The sequence below is a fragment of the Fusarium vanettenii genome (assembly GCF_000151355.1).
Source record: "Fusarium vanettenii 77-13-4 unplaced genomic scaffold NECHAsca_130_unmapped, whole genome shotgun sequence".
Lineage (NCBI taxonomy): Eukaryota > Fungi > Ascomycota > Sordariomycetes > Hypocreales > Nectriaceae > Fusarium > Fusarium vanettenii.
This window is the reverse complement of record NW_003315760.1, coordinates 1486-23111: the sequence shown is the minus strand read 5'-3', so window position 1 is coordinate 23111 and position 21626 is coordinate 1486. Positions and strand designations below refer to the sequence as shown.

The 21626-nt window shown below is 34.2% G+C and overlaps 1 protein-coding gene across 1 annotated transcript; it reads left to right on the top strand.

Moving 5' to 3' along the window:
• On the top strand, window positions 1-159 carry NECHADRAFT_19975 (uncharacterized protein; the record flags this gene model as incomplete). The annotated part of the gene is made up of 1 exon (XM_003039257.1): window positions 1-159. A coding segment is annotated over one exon (159 nt), but the record flags the coding sequence as incomplete, so codon positions are not given.
• Window positions 160-21626: the final 21467 nt, after the last annotated feature.

The following is a 21626-nucleotide window of genomic DNA, read 5'->3' as shown; positions in this document are numbered from 1 at the left end:
GCGATATGTCTCGAAATCTTTGGGGACTTAGATACCGTTCGACGATTGAAATGCGAACATGTGTTTCACAGACAGTGCATCGACCCTTGGTTTCAAGCGCGGCATTTCAATTGTCCATTGTGTAAGTTGGTATATGTTGCACGGCCCGAACGGAGTCCGGGAGTTCACCGGGCTGAAGTTAACGAGAGGCGTGACTCTGCGGTTGCAGGTTCCCAGCTCCAATCTGTTAATAGTGTATTTAGGCCTGCTTTTGTACTGGCGCCAGTTTGAATGCAGACCTATTCCATACAAGATACAATTGCATAGCATCTGTATGACTCTCTGAACCGTAGCGCGCTAAATATATCATGATCGAAAAACGCGAGCTTCATATCAACCCACGGCCCTAGATCCCACTAGAACTTTTCCAGCTTTTTGTACCTCTTTGGCTCGTTGAGAAATTGGTCAATTACAGCAACAGCTGGGCCGCTAGCTTGCTCGACAGAGATGTAATTAACAGCTATGCTTCGTAAGGATATGATCTTAGCCCAAGGAACGGATCTCTGCCGCGCAAGTATATATTATCAGACACGCGTGTTCGTATACTAATGGGGACAGATAGTCAGAAGATAGGGGAGGAGTAAGAATAATTGATTTTAGATGATCATCATGTGTGTGACTGATCTGTCGATGTGTTATCTCCTTCTTCTTCGTTCTCCCTCCTCGTCTCTATATCTGAAGAGGCGAGGCCACGAGATCTGCTGATCCTGCAACAGGTCTGTAACGCTGTTCAGGCAATTCATGTATCATCGTGAGACATCTTCCCTTGAGGTGGCTGCCTATGTAACACCATCATGCATGCCACTTCTCCAACAATTACCCGTTGGTTCAAGTGGGGCAAGCCCCAAGGCGAACCAACTAAGCAAGCTTAGTTGGTCACAAAAATCTGGAACAGTCACAGTTGCGGGGGGCACCTAAGCCGCTACGCCACAGGGCAAAAGATTAGGCCATAATCGCTATGGCAGTCAAAAAACACCCCGAACAGGTCCCAGTTAGGGTTAAAAGTTATACATCTTTGGGCTATCTATACTATGAGCCCCTAATATTTTAGAAGCCTACTAATAAACTTGCTATTTTTCTACCCTAGACCCACCTAAACCTAGGTTTAGGTATCTATATGCCCCCTCCCCTCCCTTAACCTCTAAGCCTTTATCTCTCCTCCGCCTTTCTAATTTATTCTCCCTAACCCCTATCTATACTCCTTTAGCTACTTCTTAACTATATCTAATTACTAACTACTAGCCTAGAAGTCTCTTATCTCTATCTTCCTTTCTTTTATTTAATTACTTTCCCTACCCCCTATACCTTAACCTTCCTATTCCCTCCTATTTAATATAATAACCTAAGCCCTTATCTCTTCCTATTTATTATTTTTTACCCTTTTATAATTCTATATCTTATATTAAATAAAATAATAATAAATAATAAATCTTAATAATCCTCTATTAAGTAATATTATATTAATATTATTAATTATTATAAATAATAATTAAAATTAATTACTATTTACCTCTTAAATCTAACCTTAATCCCTAGCCCTCTAAATAGCTAAAAATTACCCCTTCTTACCTTTCCTATAAACCCTATTTATTTACCTCTCCCTCTTTATTTTCTATCCCTAATAATACCTTATTATTACTATTTAAGCCTATTAAGTTATTAAAGCCTCTTTTATTTTCTTTTATCGAGGTTAATTCCCTAAGGAAATAAATAGAGCCTTATTACCTTATTATCGCTAAGCTACCTATCTATCTCCTTTATTCTATTTAATCTTATAGTAATAATAGGCCCCTTAACTATAATTATATCGCCTATTTTTATTACTCTTTTTAGAATAATAGCCTTATATATTAAGCTAAGTAATATTATATCTAGGTCTCTTATAGTATTACTATTATTTAAAAAATAATTAATATTATCTTAGATATTAATTAGAGTATTACCTAAGATTAACCTTAGTATATATTATTATTTAAAAACTAGGCTAACTTTAATAATACTAAAAAACCTAAGCTTATGGCCGGCTAGTATTATATCGAGGCTCTAAAAGACTATATGAAATAGATATATTTTAATTTAAGTAATTTATAGTAGATTTATAAACTTTATAATAAAGGTATATAACCCCTCTTAATTACCCCTAATCTATAAATCTTCTTTACCTAATATATTATTTATATATATATAATAAATAATACTTATCCTTATATATAGATACTCTACTAATTAAGCTTAATATTAAGCTTTATATTAATTATCGCGATTTTACCTTACCTAGTATATATAATTAGATCTAATTATAGCTTATCTCTGCCTTTAATTAGGATCTTACTTTATTTTCTACCGAGAGAAATATTAATAAGAAGGCTATTAAGAAAAAGATATTAGATATCCTATGCCTAATAAATAAAGCTCGCTTTCTTATTAGCTATCTTATTATACTATAGAGAAGTAAGCAATAAAGACCTTATATTACCTATTAGTATTAAACCTCTCTAGGGAAAACTATATTTAATATTTTAAAATAATATTAGATCGCAAGGTATAGATTAAATAATATAAATAACTTACCCTTAATATCTATAATAGACCTATTATTTATTTATTTACTTTTTTTACCTTAGATAATCTTATATTAAGCCTTAATAATATATAGCTAACTTAGGTATATTATTATCCTATATAAGTAATATTAATTTAATATATTCTATTAAATACTTAAAACTTTAAGGGTATTTTTTACCTCTACCTCTAAGTCTATTTAGATTTTAGATTAGATTATATTAGCCTATAATCTTAAAAATAATACCTATAATACTATAGATATATATTAGGTCTTTTATCCTAAGGAGGATAATAATAATAGCGATAATAACTTTACTCTATTAATTCTTTCTATTAATAAACTAAATATAAAGGTAATATAATAAACCGGATTTTTAACCTCGCTTAATAAGAAAGCCTATAATAATCTTTACTATTATTTTTAATAAAACCTTACTCTTTATTTTCTAGATATATAGCCTTTATTGCGGATTAAAAAAGAGGAAAGCGAGGTTATAGTATAGGTCATAGACTATATAATATACTAAATTAATACTTAACCCGCTAATATTATTAGTCTTTATAAGAATAATAAGCCTTTATAATAAGAAGACCTAGTGCCTATAATTAAAAGTCTTAAGGTAATTACTTATAGAGATAATAATTAGTAGGCTTAGCTTAGAGAAGATAATAATATTAATAGCGCTGATAATATTATATCTTAGCTTAACCTATGTTTATAGACCCTAGAAAAGTAGGTCTTTAATTATAGTTATTACTATATAACCAAGTTTAGGGATCCCTTAATAAAATACTATCTCGACTTAATACTAGAAGAATATTATAAGTAATATATAGAATACTTTAATATTAGCGATCTGTAAATAGGCTTATTTTATATTATCTAATATACTATTAGTTTTATATTTTATCTAGTATAAGAGGATTTAATCCCTAAATATATCGGCATAGATAACGCGATTTATTAGCCATAGACTAAGATATATTATAGACTATTAGCTTTAGCTATTATATAAGCTATCTATAATTAGCTAGGAAATATTCCTAACGTAAAAAAGAATCCTATATTAAGAGGCATATATGCCTCGAGTAAACTTAGTACCTATATTAATTATACTATCCTTATATAGGCTTCTAATTAATACCGCAAAGTAATAAAAAATAATAAGTCTAATAAAAGATATCCTTAATTAGGCGAAGTACTCTAAGCGATCTAAGTAATATACTAGGGGTATAAGAGGATCCTAATAAGAATAATATCTACTATTATAATTTCTAAATATAATAATTAGTAATAATAGTAGTAGCATTTATTAGATAAGTATATTAGCTATATCCTAAATAAAGTACTCTGTTAATAATAGGATATTATATTATTAAGCCCCCTATCTTTATAGGGGTTTATTCTAATTAATATAATAAATAGGGCATAGCATAATAATAGGCATATAATAGCTATAGAAGAAGACTTATTACTCTAAATATAATAATAATAGCGGCGGTAGCAATAGCGCTAGCTATTAAGATATCCTTAATAGTAGCTACCTTTATTACTGCTATTCGCTAGATTACCTCTAGCCTAGGAGATAGTACTAAGAAGCCCCCGCCGCTAAGACGAAATATATATAAAGAATACCGCGGATTATAATTATTAGCTACCTCCTTAGAAGTCTTATATTATAACTAAAGTCGGCTATCTATTATAAAAACTATTAAAGGGAAATATTAAGAATAACTAGGTCTATTAATTATTAGTAACTAAGATAATATTACCGAATAGGTAACTAAGCCCTAGCTAATCCTAGATAACTAAGGCGAGATAATAATACTAATATTACTAGGAATAAGCCCTTAGCTTATAGCTATAAAAGAGATTATCTTAGATAGATAGTCTTATAGTAATATCTAGAAGTAAGTATTAATCTTTCTATAGTATAGGCAGGGCGGCAATTAAGAACAACGAGTAAGCCATACCCTATACTAAAAGATATATAATTTAATCCGGCGAATTATTAATAGTCGCATAATAATAAATAAATAATAAGTAATAATAATTATAATAATAATAATAATAAAGCTATATTTTTTAACTAAATATATTATTTTTAACCCGTGAGAAGTTATTAATATAGCTAGGCTAGGCTAAAATCATTACTATTGCGACTACTTATATGCTTCCTATTTTTAGAGTTCTTAGAATTAATAGCTAATTAAATACTAGTAAAGGTTAAAAATATAGGGAAAAAGATATAAATAGGCTAGAAAGAATTAGACTAGGGGTAAAATATCTTTATTATTTTAAACTATAATAAGCTTATAGAGTTTTATAGTACTTATAATAAGTAAGCTACCTTATTTCCCGCGGGTTTTACCTTAACCCTTTATATAAGGGCATTATAAGGGATTTAATATTATTCTATATAATAATTAGAAGAAAATATATAAGATAGCGCTATATATTTTAGGTTTTAATATTAGCTATATACGCGCTTAGATACCTAACCCTAGGTATACCGGCCTAGGTTATTTATAGATATATTTAGGGTAAAGCTAATAGTAGGTATAGTAGCTATTCTCCTTTTAAACCTTACTAAAGACGCAGTGCCTTTAGTAAAAAGCTTTAGTTACGACTATAATAGTATAAGGCAAAGCAATACGTCTCGCGTCTAGCTATACTAGTTTATATAGTAGCTAAATCCTATAAATTAATAAGTAATTTTATAGGTAATAATAATAGAATATTCCTAATAGAAATAAATAATATATATTCCTTAATATTATTATTTCCCCCTTACCCTTTATATTAATTTATATCCTTTTTATTACTAATTAATATCCTCTAAGTATTAAGGTTACCTCTTATTAATTAATATAATTATTATAATAGACGCTAAGAAGCCTATTATATTATATTTAGGGCTTCTAGAAGAGATTAAATTTAATATCTACTCTAATAATTCTAATATTAATAATAGCAAGGACTAAGAAGATACGCGAGAGCTTATATCTCTATTCTCAGCTAATAAATATTATCTCGAGGAGCCTATAAATATCTAAGGGAGTATAATTAATATAAAAGACGCTATAAATTAGTTTTAAAGAGACTAGAGGGTAGATTATCGCGCCGGTAATTCCTAGATATATAGTATAATACTATATTATTTAATGAGCATATAGAAATAATAACTTATTTTAATCCTTTCTCTTCCCTTTCTATACTCCTCTCTGCCTAGAACTTAAGCTAGAATATATTATTAGTTTTTCTAAATTATCTAAGGTATCCTAATTAATATACTATATTAGCTAATAAGCTTATTAATAAAATAAACGATAAAGCCTTTAATAAGATATATATTCTTAACCTCCTTTAGCGCCGAGTTATATTAGACTATAGGAGTAAGAAGATAAAATTAAAGGCAGCGAGCGAGGATAATAATTATTATCTTATATTTTAGCTTAATTTTATTAATATTATTAGTCTATTATATTAGCCGATCTATTAATCTAGCTACTTCTTTAATAATATTATAATATCCTTTTACTATTAGAGTGCCCTATATATTATAAAGTATATATAAAATATTAATTTTAACCTAAGCGGCTATATTTTCTATATTATTTATAAATAGCTAGATAGAATTCCTCAAAAGGTTCTCTATAGAAAATAACCTTTTTTAAACTAATTATTAGCCTACCTTCTATATATATAACTATAGCGCTAATATTAATATAGAAGTTAATAAAGGTATAGCAAACCTTAAAGAAGAGATAGTTATTATGATGAGAGGATATTTCCTAAGGGATAAACCGGTCATATGGGTTTATATTAGCAAAGGAGAATATTATATAACCTTAAAGGGTAATATAATATTACGTCTAATAATATACTTAAGGGTATTAAATATAACTAAGTTATATTAATAGCTAAGGTAGCTACTATATAAGAAAATATAATAAGTATATTTTATATACTTATAGTTAATCTTTAGACTAATATTCTCTAGGTTTAGTCTAAAGTAAGACCGATATTTCTAATATTTAGTCCTTAGACCGATATGGGCGATATTTAGTCCCTTTAATCCCTTACTTAGTTAGAGTATTTCTATTATATTTCCCTGCCTAGCTTATATTATAGCTATAATATAAGGTTCTCCTCTATTAGTCTTATCCTTAAGACTAATTTTAGCGACTAAGTATTATTAATAAGTAACTCTAACTTATAAAAATCTCTTTCTATTAATACGATATTAGGCCAAGTTTCTAAGTATACTTCTTTATAAAAACTTTCTAAAGCGTAGGGCCTCTCTACTTATATCGAGGCTTTTAGTTCTAAAATTATACCTTATATTTATTACTTCCGCTAAGGCTTATCCTATAAGGTAATTTCTAATTATTCTAATTATTATTCTAATTATATTAATATAAAAGTAATATATGGTAAAGCTAATATAGCTTCCTTCTATAGGTATATATTAATACTTATTTATAGCTATTAGCTAATCTTTTATAGTTATAAAGAATATCTAGGAGTATAAGCGCCTAGAAGATAAGGAGGCCTAAGTAAAGGCTACCTTAGAGGAAATAATAGCTAAGCTTACTCATATCTAAAAATAAAAGAGGTTACTTAAAGCGCGTAGTAATAAGGCCTTTAAGCGCGGCCTATATGCCTTAGAGGAGTTAGGCGAGCTCTATAAGGAGTTATCTACTATTATAGAGGTATATTCTTTTAGGGCTATTAATTTAATTAATTAGAATACTATTAGTCTTAATAAGCCTATATTTAGTATTATTAGTAGAAGTTCTTTAGAAGGTATTATATATTAATAAGGTATTCTAGGGGTTCTTATATATTTTCTAAGTTAAGGTAATCTTTCTATTTAATAAAATATATTATTTTACTATTAATTTTATTTATATTAAAGATAGCCTCTATAATATATTCTTCTAATCTATTAACTTCTATATTAGGCTTATTATTTATTTTTACTTAGATAATATTTTATATTAATTTAAGTAATAAAATATAAAAGATTAAATAGAGCTTAACCTTAGGTAATAAATCTAATTTATAGTTATATTTCGAGATTTTCTTTTTAATTTTATATAATCTAATATATTTATAATTAAGTTTTTTATTTTATTATTTTATTTTAATATTTTTTATTGCGAGGTAGATTATATCTCCCTCTGAGAAGGTTAATCCCTTAATCCTTTTCTTATTAATATAATTTATTATTTTATTCCTAATAAATTTAAGTTCTATTCGTATTTCTCTATATAAATTATATAATTAATCGCTAATAAGGATTACTTTAAGGTTAATAATAATATCTTATAATTATCGGTAAGTATCTAATATAAATCCGAAGTTAGTATATACTAGTATAATCTTTATGCTTTTATTTATAGCTATATTATAGGCTAATTAAGTAGCTAATAGCTTCTTAACCTAGTTAGTTTATTTATAGTTAATATAGTATCGAAGGTATTATTCTAATATCTAATTTATATATTCTATTTATCTATTTATCTCCTTATAATATGCGATAAAGAGTTTATAGTTAATCCCTAAATATCCTATTAGGCTCTATTAAAACTTAGATATAAATAATAATCCTCGATTAATAATAATCTTAAGTAATATACTAACGTACTTGATAAGCAAGTGAGCCAGTCAAGCAAGTGTGCCAAAAATCCCTCAACCTACATCCTCTCCATTTGATCAATTAATTCTCAACCACCCAGCATGTCACAGTCTAATTGTGAGGCTAGAATGCTTCTTGCCCTTCGGGCCCTTCAAAATAACCCAAAACTAAGCCTCCGACGCGCCGCAGATACATATGAGGTTAATCGAATGACATTACGTCGCCGATAGCACGGCATTCAATCTCGACGCGATACTATCCAGAAATCACGTCGGCTATCTAATCTAGAGGAAGAGATCATTATTCACTTTATTCTCGACCTAGATTCGCGAGGATTTCCTCCCCGGCTACGTGCTGTTAAAGATATGGCTGATCAACTGCTTGCCGACCGCGACGCGTCACCGGTTGGCACGCGTTGGGCTCATAACTTCGTCAAGCGACACCCAGACCTTAAGACGCGTTTCTTTCGTAAATACGACTATCAGAGAGCCAAATGCGAAGATCCAACCATTATCCGCGATTGGTTTCGGCTTGTGGCGAATACAATCGCGAAGTACGGCATCCGATCAGATGATCTCTATAACTTTGATGAGACTGGCTTTCTTATGGGCATGATTGCAAGCGGAATGGTTGTCACAGGTGCAGAAAGGCGTTCAAAGCCGAAATCAGTGCAGCCTGGAAACCGGGAATGGATTACAGTCATTCAAGCGATTAATGCGGAAGGCCAGGCGATCCAGCCGTTCATCATCGGTGCGGGCCAATATCACCTCGCCAACTGGTACCGAGAAAGCAACCTCCCGGGCGATTGGGCCATTGCGACGACCCAAAATGGCTGGACCGATAATGAGACTGGTCTAGAGTGGCTAAAGCACTTTGACCGGTGTACAGCTAAGCGATCAAATAGTCGCTATCGTCTCTTAATCCTTGATGGCCACGAAAGTCACCACTCCATCGAATTCGAGAGATATTGTGAGGAAAAGAAGATCATCCGGCTTTGTATGCCACCTCATTCCTCTCATCTGCTCCAGCCCCTTGACGTCGGGTGCTTTAGCGTGCTGAAGAAGGCTTATGGTCGAGAAATAGAGCATCTGATCAGATGTTCTATAACCCACGTTTCAAAGACGGAGTTCTTTCCGGCCTTCCACGCCGCACACAAGGCCACTATGACGGAAAGAAATATCAGGGGGGCTTTCAAAGGAGCTGGGCTTGTTCCTCTTGACCCAGAAACTGTGATCTCAAAGCTTGATGTTCAGCTACGGACGCCAACGCCGGTTGAGGAGGCAGCTGAGCCGTCGACCCCTTGGGCTTCAAGGACCCCAAAGACCGTGATTGAGGCCGGATCTCAGTCTGAATACCTCGAAAGGCGGATCAGAAGGCATCAAAGTAGCTCCCCAGAGTCAATTTTAGAGGCTCTACAGTCTCTTGCGAAGGGAACAAAGGCTGTTATGCATCGGGTTGCCTTATTGACCGCTGAGAACAAAGACCTTCGAGAGGCAAATAAGATACTAAGCCGGCGGCGGAGGGCAAAAAGGACTAGACTGCAGAAAAGAGGGGTAATGACGGTAGAAGAAGGAAGGCAAGCAATTGATCAAATGGATGTGGATGCGCAGGTAGTGGCCGAATCGTCGAGGAGTGGTGGTCGAGGAAGGTCGGTCGGACCGGGTGTTCGGCGCTGTGGTGTATGCGGCAAGCCCGGCCATAATGCAAGGACCTGTCAGGTAGTGATTGAGACATCTGGGGAAGGGTATAGTGAGTAGTTTTAATTGATTAAATGGTTTATGGTGTTTTTATTGCGATTTCTATCTAGAGGGGGAGGGGAAAGTGGCACACTTGCTTGACTGGCTCACTTGCTTATCAAGTACGTTACTTTTCTCTTAAATTATTATAATTACGAGCGAGTAAGTCCTTTTAGCTTCTTAAATATACATAAGTACTTAGTAATATCCTTATATTCCTAAGAATAGGTCCCGTTGAGGATCTTAGGTTTACTATTAACTTAGATTATATTGAGATAGAGGTTAATAAATTCCTTAATGTCTCCTTCTACTTATATATCTATTTAATTAGATAGTCCCGCGTATTTTTAAGATAGCCTATCTACTATATGGTTCTTTTTCCCTAGTATATATTTAACTATAAAGTTAAAGAGAAGGAGGTAGCTAATCTATCTTAGGACTAGAGATCTAGGCATATTATCCGCCTTTCTATTGATTTAGTGGACTAATACCTATAAATTAGTCTCTAGGATAAAGGGAATACCATAGATTATACTTCTAAGTCGCCGGAAGGTATATAGGATTGCTTTATATTCTCTCTTTGTCGCATTATACTTAGTTTTAGCTATATTCTATAGTCCTAATTCGAACCGGATTAGCTTTTATTTCCTATCGATTAATTATATTAGGATATATCCCTAGCCTATTAGGCTTATATTAACTATTAGAATTACCTCCCTAGCCTCTTTTAAGTAATTAAGAGTAATTAGGATTAGAGGGGAAGTGATTTTCCTTTTTAAGGTTTCTATAGCTTCTTTCTAATTAGGTCCCTAGATAAACTCCGTATCTTTTTTTAATAAGTCTATTAAAGACTTCGTAATCTAAGTAAACTATTTAATTTATTAGCGATAATATCCTATAATACTAAGGAAAGACCTTACCTCCCCTATATCTAGGTAGACTTCCTACTCTAAGATCTTTATTACCTTTTTCTCCTCTAGGCTTCTCCCATATATACCGCAGAGGTATTTAGTTACTATTATTATCTTCTTATAGAATTAAGACTTTTATCTAGCGATAATGTAGCTAGATAGCTTAATATTTATGAGTACCTTATCTAGATTAATTAAATACTCTAGGACAAAATAGTATATCCCTAGAGTAATTTCTTCTCCTTTGTAATCTATTATAGGACCCCTCACGTAGATATTATTAAGGAATAACTTATATATATCTAGAATTAAGTCCCTTAGAATTTAAAGGATATTCTAAGTAAACTAGGCAATAGAATTAGTAGCCCCTTATAGTAGTATATATATCCTAAGTAGACTAATTAGTATTATAAAGCTTATTAAATCTCTATTAATTTTAGTAAGCTCTATTTAATTATATCCCAAGAAAAAGTCTAATAGTAATAATATCTTATATATAATAAAGTCTACTAAGAACTTATTATAGCTAAGAGGGATAAGGCTATCCCTTATAGTATATTTATTTATTAAAGTAGCCGAATTAATTAATCGAAATTAATTATCTTTCTTCTAAATAAGAAAGAATAGGTTCCTATAGGGGCCATGACCTTCTTTAAGGATTCCTCTCTCTAGCTAGGTTCTTAGGAGTCTAATAATATCCTTCTTATATCCTTTAGGAATAGGTATATTTCTTACTTACTAGGCTTTATATTTAATGACCTTAATGACCTATGGAGGCGCTATAAGTAGGTTAAGCTTCCCGCACTCTAAGAATTCCTACGTAAGTACTGCCTCTCTATTATATATAATCTCGAGAAAGATATCTAATTCTTTAGGTATAAGGGTATCTTTTACTTAATTAATTAGTCCTTAAAGCTTATCTTTCTTAATCTAGGTTCTTTTCTTGATGTTGGAGAATTTTGGTGTAATTTATTCTTAGTATTTTAAATCTTCTTATAATTTTTTTTTTACTTTCTTTTATTTTTTCTCCTTTTACTTTAGGTCTCCCTTTAGGGTAGATCTATTTAATGGAATATTATCGCGTAGGTGGATCTTTACCTTTTTTCTCTTATAGAGGGTATTAATTAGTATCTCCTCTAGCTTTCCCTTTATTATTAAGCCTTAGTCCTTTTAGACTTTGCGTTTCTTCCTTAATTATCTTTTGATTATTTAATTCGTATCTTATAGGGCTATTTTATATTATCTGGCTATTACTAATTTGATGATATTAATTATTTCTTCCCTTAACTCCTAATTTATTTACCGTAGTAAGGATGGGATATTATTTAGTTCTAAATTACTCTCTTAATTAATCTTAGGTTTAGAGAGAAAGTTAATATTTATTTTAGCGGTATATTATTGTCTATTCTATAAGTAGGGGCTTCCTACTTAATAGATCTAGTAGCTAAGGTAATGACTTAGGTATTACCTAATTAGTATCGGAGGAGTATAGTATTATCCTTAGTTAAATAATTAAATAATACCCTTATAGAGCGGATAAAAGGTATGCTAAGAATAAAGGGAATTAAGATCCTAGCTAAAGGCGCGATATATATCTTCTACTATATTTATATATTGCCTAGGTATAGCCAGATAATTATTTAGCCTAGTATTATAATACGGTCTTAAGAGAAAGATATAGTTAAGGCATGAGCCGGGGTAATTTAAAGGCTATAGGCTTTTATAAGCTCCTAGGAAATGATATTTCCCTTTGACCCTATATCTATTATCGCTTTTATTACCTTACCTTTTAGATTATTAAGCCTCACGAGGATACATAGTAGCTCCTATGATTAGGCTACCGCCCTGCTATAATGCCTAACTATAAGTTTAATAATATTAACCTTCTAATTAAATAGTTCTTTGCCCTCTATGCTAGGGGTTGCGGTCTCTTCTAGCTTTAGCTTATTTTAGCGGATTTCTATTATCCTTATCTCCTCTATAGTAATTCCTATATCTATTATAACGATATAGTCACTAGGTTAAAGCTTACTTATATAATCGTCGGATTATTTAGTCTAGGTTTCTTCGTTAATAAGGATTATATTTATGCCTACTCTCTCGCTAATTAACTTCTAGTAGGCTTCCCCCTAGTCTTACTTGCTAACTTAGACTATATTTATATTACTAGCCTTTTAATTAGATAATCCTCGCTCTCCGTCGATTATATAGGGCATAGGTTCGATATAGGTAATCTACTTAATACTATTAGTAATATCTTAATAATCCTCGCCTACCTCTCTACCTAGCTAGGGTAATAGCATAAATAACTTATCGGCTAGAATCAAGATCTTCTTTGTCCTATATTTGTCCCTTAGCTCCTATAAAATAAAGGCTTATTTCTCTTTAAGTATCTAGAATCCTAGGTTTTTTTCCTTTTTTATGACTATGGGCTTTTTAGTTAAGGTTACCTTCCGGATGGGCTATGCGGCTTTCTATATTTTCGTAATATCTTTAATATAAACCCGCTTCCTCGCGTTAGTATTAATAGTAATAATTATTATAGTAAGGACCTAAGGGGTATCTATCTAATTAAATAATATTAGCTCTTTATTAACTAGGATAATATTAGTAGAGGGCCCTTATGGCGGGTTCTAATTATCTAGGATATCTTAGTCGCCTTTAGTTATACTCATAGGTAATTAATTAAATCTATTAGGGGCCTTATACTTTGGTTAGTAGAGCTCTATGACCTTAGGGTTCTTCTAAAGGAAATTATTGATAATATTATCTTCGGGCTAGGTTAGTTCGAGCCTAAGGCTTACTCTATTATACTTTTTGAGCCGATCGGCTAAATGACTTAGCTTAGACTCCGGGAAATACTTTAGCTAGTTATAAATAAGCTTTCTAACTCTAAACTACTTAAAAAGGTATATAAGCGTAGGTAGTAGTATTATATCCCCCCTTCTAAGTAGGGCCGCCCCTCTAGATAAATCATAGCTTGCGATTTCCTTTTTCTTATTATATATTAGATTTATATAAGTATCCGGGAAGTGGTTTTTACCTATGTAGTATTAGCATACTATATTAGCCCTAGAACTCTCTTATCTAGACCCATATGCTATAGTAATATAGAAATCTTAGCTATTTAGTATTTAATTAAGTGATACTGCATTCGTCTTAAATACTTAGGGTATTCCTAAGGCTACCTATCTATTATATTCTCTCTCGAGGATCTAAGTTAGATGTAGTTAGGATTTTTGCCCCTTCGCTACGTTAATTATAAGTTAGCTAAGCTACGCGGTTAATTAGTTAATCTTCGAGGCTACGGCTTCGTTGGATTCCTTCTTAAGGATCTTAAGGGTCTTAGTCGCTTTTACGGAGGAGCTTAGGCTTCTAGGAGGAGTCGGGGCCTATATGACTCTATAGATATCCTCTTTGCTTCGAGGATAATAAGTCTTCTAAATTTTAATCTTATTTTCGTAGTATCGTTTAATTATTTAGGTGAGCGCCTAGTACTCTATAGTCGTGAGCTCGCGGATATTCTTATTATATTTTTCATAAATGCCCTTAATAACCTCCTTAGGGAGTACTTTATAAATAGCCCTAGACTAAGTCTTAGATATCTTCTAGCTCTCATCGATCTGCCTAAAGAGGTATTAGTACTCATTTAGCTATTTAATAATAGCATAGAAGTCTACCTTTAGATAGGTCTTATTAAGTATTTTTAGTTTTTCCTTAATAGTCTCTAATTAATTAGAATCTTTATTTGCAAAGGCTTTTTTTAGGCTCTCTTAGGCGGCTTCTTAGCTAAGTCTATCTATAGCTTATTAGGCCTCCCTCTTAATCTCCGGATTAATATATAACTCAAAGAGAGCTATCTTCTTATTCTCGGAGATATTTATGAGTTCTGCCTACTAGTTAAAGTTCCTAAGGTACTTAGTTATATCTTTTCCCTTAAAGAGGGGGAGAGGATTAAGAAGGACGGCAAAAGAAGGACTATTTAATCCTTTAGTTAGGAGTTCGAGGAGGAGCTTATTAACCTCGTTATTGCTTTCGGTAGCCTTATTATTTCTTATCTCTAGGTTCTAGCCTTAGATATTACTAGACTTTTTTCTAAAGTTAATGCCTTTATCGTTCTAGGCTATCTTTATAGTTAAGGTAATAGTAGTTATAGTAGTAGGTATTTAATTAATTAATTCTTAATAAAACTAGCTTCTTACTTTTAGATTCTTAGTCGTTATAGTATAAAATAGGTTAGCTACTAAGGTTTCCTTAAAAGTTATAAGGATAAGGATAAGGGCAATAAGAGCCTCGCTCTTTATAACTATCTAAATAAGAATTCTTATTACTAAGACTTCCTATTATCGCTTAGTTAGGAGTCCTTTAGGCACTTTAAGTAAGGCTAAACTATTAGTCTTATTAGGAGATACTATTTTCTATATCGATAATATGCTATTACTATGGTCTCCCTCTATATTAGTAGTAGGCGGATACCTCTATCTCCCTATATTCGCCTCTAGTAGGGTATTCTAGGGATCTATCTTAGTCTCGACTCTTAAGGGGAATTTAATTAAATAATATCTCTGAACCCGGGGTTAAAGGAGGGTAAGATATATTTATGATTAATCTCCCTTTTTAACTAATAGCTTCTTAGGGTCTCTTTAATTCCTACCCTCTTCCTATTCGTAATAATTTCTAATATTTTGTTCTCTTATAGCCTAGTAGTAGTGGTTATATTTATAGTTTATCGATTAGCAGCGTAGAAGTATACTCTCTTATCTAATCAAATAGTATATATCCTTCTTAATATATGCTAATGATCTAGAAAGATAAGAGTACTAAAAATCCTATATGGGGGCACTAGATTTATTGGAGGAATAAAATACACTAAACTATATAGCTAAAAGAGTCGAATTTCTATATATTCTTTTTAAGGTCTTTTCAAAAGAGAGATCTCACGCACTTTCCCGTGAGGCAAATATAATATAAAATAGTAAGAGTAATTAATTAATTTATAGCAATAAAGATATGACCCGCGAAGAAGCCTAAAAGTCCTCTTATCGGGGCCCGCGAAAGTGATGATGAAGGTAAGGCTCTATGACCTCTGCCTCCTTTTTCTACGTATAAGAAATTGCTTGGCAGCCTAAAATGGCTTAGCACGCTTTTCCCCCAACTCAATAGCTGCCTTAGGCTATTAGGATACCTGCAAGGGTGCTAATAGAAGGTGGATTGCAAGGCATGACGCTATAACTAGGGCCTTTGTGAGAGCTCTAAGTAGCCAGCCTATCCTAGAGGTCGAAAAAGAACCCCTAGTCCACCCAGAAGGTAGCCTAAGGGCCGACTTTGCAGTAAACCTAGGAAATAGCCGCTATTACTATGATATTCAAATCGTAGCTATTTCAAAGGATTCTGCTAAGGAAGACCCTTATAGCACCTTAAGAGAGGCTGCCGAAGAAAAACGCAGAAAATATAGGTCTCTCGGGGCCTTTTTTCAGCCTCTTATTATCTCAGCAGGTGGCCTTATAGACTTAGAGACAGCTAAGACCTATCAGAAGCTCCAGGACCTTATTAGCCCCCTTGCGGCTAACCAGCTAGACTCCTCTATTAGCCTTGCCCTGATGAGGACTAGGGCGACCTCTGCGGCTTCTATAGCCCGAGATACCCCTAGTAACCTAGCTAGGTCGATCTGGAATACCTCTAGGGCTTCTTAAGGTTTCTCTTTATCCTTTATCCTTTACCTTTTACCTCTTATCTCTTATCTCTTTGCCTTTTTCTTATTAGCTATACCTCTCTCTTTTAGTTATATCTCTGTTTCCTAGCTATACCTCTCTCTTTTAGTTATATCTCTCCCCTAGTTATACCTCTTTCTTAGTTATACCTCTTTCCTAGTTATATCTCTTATGCTTTTCCTTTATTATTTCTTAGAAAAATCTCCCCTCTTTTATCTATAAGCTATATCTTAGCTAGAAGAAACCCCTAGGGCAAAATAGCTTAGATAGTTAATAGTTACTCTGTTCTAACCCTAACCATGACCCGAACCCAATGTATCACCCTATCCCTCTAGAGGTTCCTTTAGAGGTTCTAGAGGTTAGGGTCAGGCATTGGATCAGCTATAGATAGAAGCCCTTCGGGCTTCTATAGAGATTCTAAGGTCTTCTATAGAGGTTAGGGTCATGGTTAGGGTCAGGCATTGGGTCAGGGTTAGGGTTAGGCATTGGGTCAGCTATAGATAGAAGCCCTTCGGGCTTCTATAGAGATTCTAAGGTCTTCTATAGGGGTTAGGGTCAGGCATTGGGTCAGCTATAGCCTCGGCCAAGGGCGTAAGGCAAGGTGACCCCCTCGGACCTCTTCTTTTTTCCCTTGCCTTTCGACCTACCCTAGAGGCCCTAGCTAGGAAGCTACCTAGGGCAACCTTAGTAGCTTACTTAGATAACCTCTATATACTTAATAAGGCTCCGCAAGGCACCCTAGAGGTAGCTAAGGAGGTCTTAAAAGGCTCCCCTTTTAGCCTTAACCTAGCTAAAAGCAAGGAAAAGGCTATAGAGGACCTTAAGCTAGAAGGCTTAAAAGCCTTAGGCACCTATATAGGCCCTATCCGGCCTAGAAGAGCCTTCTTGTAAGAAAAGCTAGCTACCCTACAGGAAGCCCTAGAGGCCCTGCAAGACCTTCCTAAGCAGCACTCTTTGCTTCTTCTTAGAGGCAGTATCTAGCTTCTTCTAAGGCACCTCCAGAGGCAGCTAGACCTAACCGGGCTAGAAGACCTTTGGGAAGAGGCTGATACCCTTATAAGAGAGGCTATTATAGCCCTAGTGGCTAGAAGCCCTAGTGAGTGCCCTAAGGAGCCTAATTTAAACCTTATAGCCCTTCCAGTCAGAGAGGGAGGCCTAGGAATACCCTTACACAAGGACCTAGCCCACGAGCTATTCCTAGCAGCTAGGGAGGCCTCGCAGCCTACCCTAGACCTCATCCGGAAGCCCCTAGCCCCGCAGCCTACCCTAGACCAAAGCCAGCCTAACCAAGGCCAGCCTAGGCTAGGGAAAACAGCCCAACAGGTGCTAAAAGAAGCTAATAAGGCTAGGCTAGCAGGCTTCTTAGAGGACCTCCCCCCCAGCTATAGGCACGCTAGGCTAGAGAACGCTAGCTATCTCGGCCGTAAGTGGCTAGGAGTCTTACCTACCCAAAAAGCCCTATCTTTCATAGACTCCGAGGTCACTAAAGCCCTCCGAAGCCGGCTCTTTTACCTAATCAAGCCTATCAGCCTACCCTATAGCTCTTGCGGAGCTATAGCTGCCTTAGGCCATTAGGATACCTGCAAGGGTGCTAATAGAAGGTGGATTACAAGGCATAACGCTATAACTAAGGCCTTTATGAGAGCCCTAAGTAACTAGCCTACCCTAGAGGTCGAAAAAGAACCCCTAGTCCACCCAGAAGGTAGCCTAAGGGCCGACTTTATAGTTAACCTAGGAAATAGCCGCTATTACTATGATATTCAAATCGTAGCTATTTCAAAGGATTCTACTAAGGAAGACCCTTATAGCACCCTTAGAGAGGCCGCAGAAGAAAAACGCAGAAAATATAGGTCTCTCGGAGCCTTTTTTCAGCCTCTTATTATCTCAATAGGTGGCCTTATAGACCTAGAGACAGCTAAGACCTATTAGAAGCTCCAGGACCTTATTAGCCCCCTTGCGGCTAACCAGCTAGATTCCTCTATTAGCCTTGCCCTGATGAGGACTAGGGCGACCTCTGCGGCTTCTATAGCCCGAGATACCCCTAGTAACCTAGCTAGGTCGATCTGGAATACTTCTAGGGCTTTTTAAGGCTTTTCTTTACCTTTTACCCCTTATCTCTTATCTCTTATCTCTTTGCCTTTTTCTTACTAGCTATACCTCTCTCTTTTTAGTTATTTCTCTTTTTCCTAGCTATATCCCTCCCCTAGCTATATCCCTCCCCTAGCTATTTCTCTTTCTTAGCTATACCTCTTTCCTAGTTATATCTCTTTCTTAGCTATACCTCTTTCCTAGTTATATCTCTTATGCTTTTTCTTCTATTATTTCTTAGAAAAATCTCCTCTCTTTTATCTATAAGCTATATCTTAGCTAGAAGAAACCCCTAGGGCAAAATAGCTTAGATAGTTAATAGTTACTCTGTTCTAACCCTAACCCTAAGAAAAACGCAGAAAATATAGGTCTCTCGGAGCCTTTTTTCAGCCTCTTATCTTCTCAGCAGGTGGCCTTATAGACCTAGAGATAGCTAAGACCTATTAGAAGCTCTAGGACCTTATTGGCCCCCTTGCGGCTAACCAGCTAGACTCCTCTATTAGCCTTGCCCTGATGAGGACTAGGGCGACCTCTGCGGCTTCTATAGCCCGAGATACCCCTAGTAACCTAGCTAGGTCGATCTGGAATACTTCTAGGGTTTCTTAAGGCTTTTCTTTACCCTTTACCTTTTACCTCTTATCTTTTATCCTTTACCTTTTACCTCTTATCTCTTATCCCTTATCTCTTATCTCTTATCTCTTTGCCTTTTTCTTACTAGCTATATCTCTCTCTTTTAGTTATGTCTCTTTTTCCTAGCTATATCTCTTATATCTCTTTTTATCTCTCTTTCTTAGCTATATCTCTTATATTTCTTTTTATCTCTCTTTCTTAGCTATATCTCTTATATATTACAAAAATCTCCGCTCTTTAGTCTATAAGCTAAACCTTAGCTAGAAGAAACCCTCTAGGCAAAATAGCTTAGATAGTTAATAGTTACTCTATTCTAACCCTAACCCTTTATATTACTAACTTAGAACCCTAAATAATAGCCTAATAAAAAGAATAATATTAACCCTTAGTCTAAAAAAAAGAATTTATTAAATAAGCCTAATAATTATTAAATTAATTTCTTATATAATATACCTATTAATAGAATTACCCCGCGTAGTAATCTATATAATAAAATATATATAATTAGATATTTTTTATATTCCTTAATTAAATATTATAAGAAGATATTAAATTAATTAATTTTAAATAAGTTTTTATTTAGGAATACTTAAAGTATAATAAAGAGATTATATAAGTTCTTAGCGATAAATTATTAAATAAAAGATATATCTAGTAAACCCTAAACTAATATATTAAGATCTATAAGAACCTTAATTTTATACCTAAGTTCTTAGTAATTTTAATAAAAAAGGAATAAAAAGTAATAGGGATATAGTAAATATCCCCTTTTATAAATAATAATTATAAATAAATATAATTAAGTTACCTTAAATATTATAAGATATTATAGATTAATTATACTTATTAAGATTATAAAGAATATCTTAAAAAAAATAATAATATAATATTTTTCCTTAATATATAACGTACATGTATAGCGAGCCGGACAGTAAGCGAACCGGACAAAAAATCCCTCAACCTACACCTTCTCTATTTAATCTATTAATTCTTAACCACCCAGTATGTCACAGTCTAATAAAGAGGCTAGAATCCTTCTTGCACTTTAAGCCCATCAAAATACACTAAAATTAAGTCTTAGAGGTGCCGCAAAGCTCTACCAAGTTAAGTATTCAACACTCTTTGACCGATATAATAGCATCCAAGCCCGAGTCAATACTATTCCTAATTCACGCTGACTATCTGATCTAGAGGAATAGATCCTTATTTACTTTATTCTCGACTTAGATTCGCGAGGATTTCCCCCCCGGCTTCGTAGTATGAAAGAAATGGCTGATTAATTGCTTGCCGACCGCGACGCGCCACCAGTCGGCACGCGTTAGGCTTTAAACTTCGTCAAGCGACACCTAGACCTTAAGACGCGTTTTTTTCGGAAATATAACTACCAGAGAGCCAAATGCGAAGATCTAGCTATTATCCGTAACTAGTTTACGCTTATAGCGAACATAATCGCGAAGTATGGCATCCGATTAGATAATATCTATAACGTTGACGAGACTAGCTTTATAATGGGTATGATATAGAGCGGAATGGTTGTTATAGGCATAGATAAGCGTGGAAAGCTAAAATCGGTGTAGCCTAGAAACCGAGAATGGATTATGGTTATTTAGGCGATTAATGCGGATGGCTAAGCGATCTCGCCGTTTATTATCGGTGCGGGCTAATATCACCTCGCTAATTGGTACCGGGATAGTAACCTCCCGGGCGATTGGGCTATTGTAATGACCCAAAATGGCTGGACCGATAACGAGACCGGTCTCGAGTGGCTAAAGCACTTTGACCGGTGCACAGCTAAGCGATCAAATAGTCGCTATCGTCTTTTAATCCTTGATGGCCACGAAAGTCACCACTCCATCGAATTCGAGAGATATTGTGAGGAGAATAAGATTATTAGGCTTTGTATGCTACCTCATTTATCTTATATACTTTAGCCCCTTGACGTCGGGTGCTTCAGCGTGCTTAAGAATGCTTATGGCTAAGAAATAGAGTATCTAATTAGATGCTCTATAACTCACGTTTCAAAGACCGAGTTCTTTCCGGCCTTCTACGCCGCATTTCAGGCCACTATGACGGAAAAGAATATCAAGGCAGCCTTCAGAGGAGCCAGGCTTGTTCCTCTTGACCCAGAAAGTGTGGTCTCGAAGCTTAATATGCAGTTACGGACTCTAACGCCGCCTAAGGAGGAGGCTAAACCGTCGACCCCTTGGGTCTCAAAGACCCCAAAGACCATACTTGAGGCTCAATCTCAATCAGATTACCTCGAGAGGCGAGTTATAAGGCATAAAAGTAGCTCCCCAGAGT